Raw genomic sequence first — 8,625 nt, 5'->3', positions numbered from 1 at the left:
GTTTTTCTCAAAAAAAAAAAGCTCTTAAAGTGGAAACCAATGAACATGACCAAGCTAACATAACTGCGAGTTTCTTTCTTTATGAATCTACTAGTGGCTCATATTTCTCCGTCCAGCGATATGAAATATTTAATTTTGTGGAAACAACTATAATATCTAGAAGATAATTTATTTGGCCTAATTTATTTTGAGAAAGTCACCACGGGCACAAGCGACACGTGTCAACGAAGGTCTTTGAAGGTGAGCCACAAGATTTCATCTGTGTCTAGAGCGTTCTATGGAAAACCAATAAAATAATGAAAATTGAGAAAAAGCGCAAATACCAGAAGCTGACGTGGCACCCCTCCTCTGACTTGCTATTTTTTCGCTCCCCCTTTCTCATCCACAGACAGACCCCCAAACATTTTTTTCTTTCTTCTTCGTTTGCTCTTTTCCTTCTTCGGGCGAAACAGGACCGTCAAATACTCTGGCCGAGTAGGTTGATTTACGACGTCGTTTTTCTTCGAATTGTTCCTTTTTGTTTTGTCCGGCGAGATCTTACAATCCGAGAAGCTATGACGTTGACTGCGAATGTTAAGGTTTGAAAATTCATAGCTTGCTCTATTCAGCTTAGTTTAATGAATCTATGAGCTTTAGAGAGATAGAAAGCTTCAAAGTAGAGAGAGAGTTGTTGTTTTTATAACTTCATATTAGTTTCTTAGGAGCTGTTTTGTGAATGAATGTTACATTGAGAGCAACTAAAAAAAACAGAAACTAACTGATCCAATGCCCACTTGGTGATGGATGGTTTCAGGGTGCCAATAGAGTTGAAGAAGACACTGAAGATAAGCAGCAGATACAAAAACTCAGTGACCAAGTTTTTGACTATGCACCCAAGGTTTTACTTCTTTTTTGACTTCTAATGAATATTGTTATGTGAAAGTGTGTGTACATCTTTGGCTCATTTTTATCTTTTCATATTAGGTACGGAAGCCATACACCATAACTAAAGAAAGAGAGAGATGGACTGATGAAGAACACGAAAAGTTTGTTGAGGCCTTGAAACTATATGGGCGAGCATGGAGAAAAATACAAGGTTTAAAAAAAAAATTGAATGATCCGAGTAATAGTATCAGTTGAGTTATGTGTACCTGAACCACTTTTTAAAAAGAAAAAAAAATGTTTTGTTTCACTAACAGAGCATGTGGGCACAAAGACTGCAGTTCAGATTCGAAGCCATGCTCAGAAGTTTTTCTCTAAGGTCTATTAACTTCTTTGCAATAATTTATAATAAAAAGTACCAAGAACCGCTTAAACAAAGGATCATTGTTTTGTTTGGAGACATGTGTGTTCTGACTTGGGTTTGTTTTTGTTGTGCTTTACACAGGTTGCCCGAGAAGCATCTGGAGGTAATGGGAACTCGTTGGAGCCAGTTGTGATACCGCCTCCTCGTCCCAAGAGGAAACCAATGCATCCTTACCCACGTAAGCTGGGGAACGAGGGAGATCAAACACGTAGATCGGTTTCTCCTTCAGAACGAGACAACAGATCTCCAACATCCGTCTTGTCCTTGTCCACTACTGGATCAGAAGCCATGGGTTCCTCGGATTCATATTCACACAATCGAAGCTTGTCCCCTGTTTCCTCTGCATCACCTCAGGCTGCTCAGGCAACTACTGCGCCTGAAGAGCTTGAGCCTCTGGTAGGTGTCAAAAACAGAAACCCATCATGGAACCGTTAGAGACTTAATTTCTAATGTCCTTTTGTATGATGAATTTGTACAGAAGCTGGAGTTGTTTCCATCAGAGAGACTGTTTAAGAGAGAGAGCTCGATCAAGGAACCGACGAAGCAAAGCCTCAAACTCTTCGGGAAGACAGTTTTGGTATCTGATCTAGACATGTCCTCTTCTCTGACAACTTCAACAACTTACTGCAAGTTACCGATTCAGCCATTACCACGAAAACTCTCCATGGTAACTATCCCTCAGGAAGAACTCTTGAGCTGTTGGATACAAGTCCCTCCTAAGAAAGAAGAGTTGGAAAATAGATGCTTAGATTCAGAAAAGGGCGTTCAAAATGAAGGATCATCGACTGGATCAAACACTGGTTCGCTGGATGATACAGGACACACGGAGAAGAGCTCGGAACCCGAAACAATGGTATGCCAAAGGGAGTTTAAACCTAGCGAGAGGTCTGCATTTTCTGAGCTCAGAAGAGCAAACTCTGAGTCGAACTCGAGAGGATTTGGTCCCTACAAGAAGAGAAAGATGGGTACAGAAGCAGAGGAAGAACAAGACCAACAAGAGATTCGCCTCTGCTTATAACTAGGACATTTCTCAGGTAAAGTTCCGTAGTCATTCAACTTCTTAATGTTCATCAAAGTGTTCCCTTTTTCATAGTTTTCTTCGAGCTGTTTGTTGTTTAGGCTAAAGTTTCTGCATAATTTTGTAACTGTAAAACACTTGTAAGATTTGTTTTTGTTTGTTTTAATTTAAATAGTGATTATGAGCTCTTTGTTATTGTTGTTCAGAACAACTTGTTCTCAACATAAAATTCAGTTCGTTTGCAAGAAATTGCAATTGGTTTGGGGGAACATAAATTGTTGTTCTCAAAAGAACACTTTATTCCCTAAAAATTTGAAATTGTCATAATTAAGTACCTTGTCCGCATAAGTAATACTCCTACTGTTTTGTAATATCTTTCTATTTTATAATAAGTGTCATTATAATCTTTTTTGTTTGTTACACAGATATAAAGTTTTATTACACTCCAAAAACAACTTTAAAACCTTAAATTTTATGTTTTTCTACTGTGAAATCTTAAATATAAAGTTTCACTGTACAAAAACTCATATTTGAGGTTACTTACTTCTTAAGTCTTTACATTTATGTTTTTTTCAAATAGTCTTATCTAATCTTTTTTCTTTTATCATTTTTAATCCTTAATAATTTCTTATATATTTTCTTAAACATTTATTTTACAATTTTACTATCATATATAAAGTTAAAGTATTTAAACTACTAAAAATTATGTAAAATGTGATTTAAAATCACAAATTCTCCAAAACGTTATCCATATTATTACGTTATGTTTAAATAAATTCTTTAAATAATTATTACGAAACAGTATTTAACTGTAGATTTTATATATATTCATAAAAGTTGTGTGAGGTTAACTAATTTAAATCAATAGTAAGGACTAAAGTATAAATTATAAAACTTTTAAGGTTCATTATAAAGTTTTTGTTTTTGTAGAGAAACAACATAACCTTAAAGTTGGGGTTATGCTAAACCATAAAATAAGGGGGTTTTTTGAGATGCTCAAAAGGGTTTGTAGAGATGCTCTAAAGCTTGTTTTTGAAGTGCATAATATCTTATATTTGAAGTTTTAAGGAAGGTTTTGAAGATATTCTAAAGTGATGATTGTTTGTAGTTTTTTTTTCTTTCTAAAAACCATTTTTCATCCAATCAAGTTTTACCTTTTAGTTTTTGTTTTTGTTTTAAACCATTTGATTTGCCAATTAAGGTGATGATAGTTTATAGTTTTTGTACTTATTTTTAGTTTTTGTTTTTTTAAAAACTATTTGATTTGCCAATTAAGGTGATGATTGTTTGTAGCTTTTGTTTTGCTAAAAATTATTTTTCATCTAATCAAGTTTAGCTTTTTTAACTAGAAAATTATTAAATCATTCGTAATGAAACACATCATGAGTTATAAAAACCAGCATAAAATATGGATATTTCTCGAAATAATAGTCCAAAAGAGGGAGACAAAAGTTAACAATGAGCATTAGAGAACTATAGGTAATAAAGCTTGAACTGATGGACTGACCATAACTCGCAGACACTCTTGAAAAACATGAGTCCGAAGATAATCCAAGAACCATTGACTTAAGAAAACCCAACCCTGAAGAGTACACCACCTAGCCAAAACATGCACAACATCGATAAAAGCATGAGCGAGGATAAACTTACATCAACATCATAGACTGTAAAAACCGGTGGTAATGCAGAACCAAATCAAAACAAAACACATACACTCAAAGACCTACGACCTTGAAACGCTGCAGGGAAAAATACCGGTAAAGATTTACAGGTCTTACGCGCGGACATTCTTCAGGCAGAATATTGATTTACAAAGCTAAACTGGTCACCCTCCTTGCAAGAGAAAACCTGCAAATCAAACCTACTGCTTTGTCTAGAAACACTCATCCAATACATGGTGGATAAAGAAGAGGTCTAGTAGATATATCCACAACAAATGCAACTCACACCGATGAAACCAAAAAGCTAGAAACATGTGAAAACAAGTCGACCATGACTACAAGCGACCAGAGAGAAAACAAAAGCACCACAACTCAAAAATAAAGTAAATCTTAACTTGACAAGAACTTAAAACACACACTCCAAATCCGAAGCAGGAATGAAGAAACACAATTCTGTGGCCGAAGATATCTCTCCCATCCTAGATGCCATCAAATCCAATATCAAAACCTAAAATAAAGCACCCAAAGCAAGAAGCAATAAATCACAAGACATAAAAGAGGAGAACAATTGGTTCCAATGCTAACAGAGCCACCAACATCGGATGTTCGATTCTTGACAGAGTTTACAAATTTTAGTTTTTAGTTTTTATTTTCATAAAAACCATTTGATTTGCCACTCAAGTTTTTTTTGACAAATAGATTTCCTAAAATGTAGGGAAACAGGTTTTCCAAAATTTCAACCAATTTGTGCTGAAAAACTAAAAATCAACTTTTGTGGGTTTTCAATACAAAAATGAATTTATTTATGTTGTATAAAATAATATATTTTAATTAAATATATAATATTGTCATGAAGATAAAATTCCCGTAAATTTTTTAATCATTTAAACATTAATGCAAAATAATTGTTCGTTTTTCGTATATGTTATATAAGTATAGATATTTAATATTAAATGTAAACAATTGTTTATTAATTTACGTAAATAAAATTATTGAATAATTTTAATAATTATTAGACACGCTAAACAACAGCTAAAAATTAAAAAAACTTAAATATTTTATTAGTACAATATATTATATTAACTTCAAAATAACCATTCAAGTTTTAAGAAATGAAAAATATTTTACTTAACAAAATTTATAAATAGTTTCAAATTTTTAATATCTTAAATTTTTATAATTATAGATATTTTATTATTTATATTTTAGTATACTATTTAAAAATAAAATGATTTAAAAACATTACCACGTTTTTAATTTTAAATAACAACCACTATATTTTGATAAATCTTAATGGTAAATTTTAAATATTTTATTGCTATTTTTTTATATTTTAAAACAATGTATTGATTTTTTTACAGAAAAAAAACTAAAGATACAAAAAAACCAAAATCTAAAAACTAAAAACCAAAACACAAAAACTGTAAATCAAAAACAAAAACCTAAAAATTAAAAACTAAAGACTAAATTTTAAAATCAAAATCCAAAAAACAAAAACTAAAACTAAAACTACTAATGTGGATACACATAAAACCTCAAGAGATTGACACTAGGCTACCACTACTTGGTTTATACATATATTTGTATTAGTTATACCTATTTAATCAATAGTATTGGAGATAAATAAATTTTACTTATAAAATTAGTGTATTTACAATTAATATTAAGCTGAAAATAAGTATAAAATGTATTGGAATTTTAAAATGACATTTTTATAACAAGAAAAAAAATGAAAATGTGATATTTTTTATGAAAGACATAGAGTATCATTTATATTGTTTTATAACTAGAATCGTAATTTATTTTTATTAATTTTACATGATAATTTGATATATAATGATATTTATTTCTGTAGATCTTAATATTACAAGTCAAAGTGTTTTTCTTTCTGTACACCACAAGTCAAAGTGTTTTTTTTTTAAATAAGTTTATCGTTCACCGTGTAAAAATCGTATTGTTTATTCCATGTATATGAGTATATCTGATTCTGTCGGGTTTCTTCCCAATTCGATAATGACTTCCACCTCATTTTAGGTCTTTGATTCATATTTTAGGCTTAAATTTATAGGTCAGAATTTACACTCCGACATTGAATTCTATAGAAATTTGCTTTATTTTCTTATAAAGATATTACAAATGCTTACAGCTAAGTTACATGATGACGACGGACTTAACAAGATCGCACAGATAATACTCTTAAACTAGGGTGAGATCCGCGCCCTGCGCGGAGTGAGATAAGCATTTTTTTAAAAAACTTAAAGTTTGAAATTTTATTTTCCAACATTATGTATTTTATAAAATTAAAAGAATACATTGTAGAAATATTAAATTCTAATAAATGTAATATAAACAGACAGTACATAAGATATTGGATTTATTTTTTGGAAATATAAAATGTTATTTTCCTGTTCTGAATATATTATAGGGAATTATCTAGAATTTAGAAATACATATTTTTAGAAAATGGAATATAATCTATATACATGATATATTTGGCCTTATTGCCATTATTGTCATTCTTGTATATATTGGTTTATATTTAGAAGATATTGATCTATATCTTAATTATGTTTTATTGTGACTTAATTCACAAATGTCTAAAATTATGAATAAATATTTTTTTCAATGTAAAAAAAATCATGTTACACTTAATTGGATAATAGCCTCTAATATAACACGGTATACTTCCATTGTTTTTATGATTATGAATGTTATACTTGTTCGGTCAATTATAAATGTTATTGAAATATATATATATATAATTTCAGGTTTATTTGATTTAAAAAGTAATTATGGGGAAAAAGATATTATAGATTAAAGTTTAAAATTAAAAGATAACAGAATGAAAAAAACACCAAAATAAGAAAGTGTGAACTCATAATGGGAAACAACAAAACAGATTTAATGAGACAAAATAAAATCCAAGATCGTAAGTAGAACATCCATGTCAAATTCCTTAGTAGTTATAGAATGGAATCATATTAAAACAATATAATTTAAGTTAGTATATTATGTAATGTCTATCTCACTATCAAATGGTATTACCTCTTTCTGAAAAACTGGATCTCTGGAACATCGTCAGGCTCGAATAAAATTCTCGAAAATCCATCAATTGTTCTCACTTGGTTGAGCACACCTGATCATGATCAAAAAAAGTGAACATCGATCATAATAAACGTTTAAGATATTTAACAAATTCAGGGCTGATAGGATTAGAATATAAGTTACCAACACCCCCAAACAATTTGCCAGAACTGTAACACACATAGGACAACATGAGCATTGGTTGAGTTCCAGTAAAAATGTAAAAACTGAGCATGTTTTATAAAATGCTAATATAAACTTGTTTATATAGTGAATAGAACATACATATAATAGTTAATGCGTATTTACCGTGGTAATAGCAAGTAAATATTAGATTATGATAGGCAAAATATGTCATATCGATGACTGATCTTGTAACAAAATATATAGAAAGTGAAAATAATGCAGTAAATTTCGTATGCAAATCATTGAAAAACGAATCATCTTAGTTCCTAATTCACTCAATATTTAATATTTGATTTGATTTAGTTTCCATATGCAAAACAAATTTGCAAAATCTTCGTAAAGATAATTTCAAAAAATGGAAAGTGGAAAGGAAATCGATTAATCAAAATTCGATTTCGAAATAAAAAGATCATAATTCACTCTCTTTTTAATATGAGTCATAATTCGATTTCCATATGAGTAATAATTCGATTTCCATTGCCAAAAAAAGAAGCTCTTTCCACTCTCTATTTAATATGCGTCATAATTTGGTTTCCATATGCAAAATAAAATTATTTCATCTTCTTAAAGATCATTACAAATATAGAAAGTGGGAATGAATGCAAAAATCACGTGGACAATAGACTCGAATCACGAAATTAACTTCTTTCCTTTTATACATATGCGGACATGAAACTATGTATCATTTTCATACGAATATGCATGTCTGTCCAATGGCAATAGCCGTAATATCCTAAGGTGAGTAAGCCTTCTTTCATAAAAGGTCTGAGAAGTAACCTTGTGCCGACACGTCGTCAAAATGGCAATCTCGAAAATATATTACTCTTTAAAGGTTATTCTCTTTTTTTGCTTCCATTTTAATACTAAGGGGATAAGACAGAGAGTAATAGATATTGAAAAAAAACGACTTGTCAACCGCTTTTCTGTGATTTTCTTCAAAACATAAATTACTCAATTATTATTCATATTCTAAATTCAGTATCATCTCTAATAGTTCGATTCTCATTGCCAAAAAATAAGCACTTTCCACTCTCTATTTAATAGGACTAATAATTGGGTTTCCATATACAAAAGAACAATATAAATCTCATTAAAAATCAGGACAAATATAGAAGGTGAGAATGAATGCAAAAATTACGTAAACATAAATGCTAGAATCACGAAACTTAATTATTTCCTTATATACACATGCCGACATGAAACTATGAATCATACTTATACGAATATGCATGTTTGTCCAATGGCATAAACCGTAATATCCTTAGATACTTAAGCCTTTTTTCAAAAAAAGGCTGAGAAGGAACCTCGTGCCGACACGTCGTCAATAATGGCAATTCCGAAAATATGTTACTCTTTGAAGGTTACTCTTATTTTTTGCTTCTCTTTTAATA

General features: G+C 30.5%; 1 protein-coding gene across 1 annotated transcript; it reads left to right on the top strand.

The window, feature by feature from the left end:
• The first annotated feature begins 343 nt into the window (after positions 1-343).
• On the top strand, positions 344-2,491 carry LOC108840290 (protein REVEILLE 1). The gene is made up of 6 exons (XM_018613124.2): positions 344-578; positions 794-877; positions 964-1,075; positions 1,179-1,240; positions 1,367-1,681; positions 1,764-2,491. Exons 1-6 carry the CDS (start codon positions 555-557, stop codon positions 2,301-2,303), a joined length of 1,137 nt encoding a protein of 378 aa, XP_018468626.1. The 5' UTR covers positions 344-554; the 3' UTR covers positions 2,304-2,491.
• The last annotated feature ends 6,134 nt before the right edge of the window (positions 2,492-8,625 follow it).

This window comes from Raphanus sativus, chromosome 2 (genome assembly GCF_000801105.2).
Source record: "Raphanus sativus cultivar WK10039 chromosome 2, ASM80110v3, whole genome shotgun sequence".
NCBI lineage: Eukaryota > Viridiplantae > Streptophyta > Magnoliopsida > Brassicales > Brassicaceae > Raphanus > Raphanus sativus.
This window is presented reverse-complemented; position numbering and strand designations above follow the sequence as displayed.

Coding starts and splice junctions, on each gene's coding strand:
- LOC108840290 (XM_018613124.2), top strand. CDS start 555: ATGACGTTGACTGCGAATGTTAAG. Junction 579..793: donor CGTTGACTGCGAATGTTAAG/GTTTGAAAATTC, acceptor GGATGGTTTCAG/GGTGCCAATAGAGTTGAAGA. Junction 1,076..1,178: donor AGCATGGAGAAAAATACAAG/GTTTAAAAAAAA, acceptor TTTCACTAACAG/AGCATGTGGGCACAAAGACT.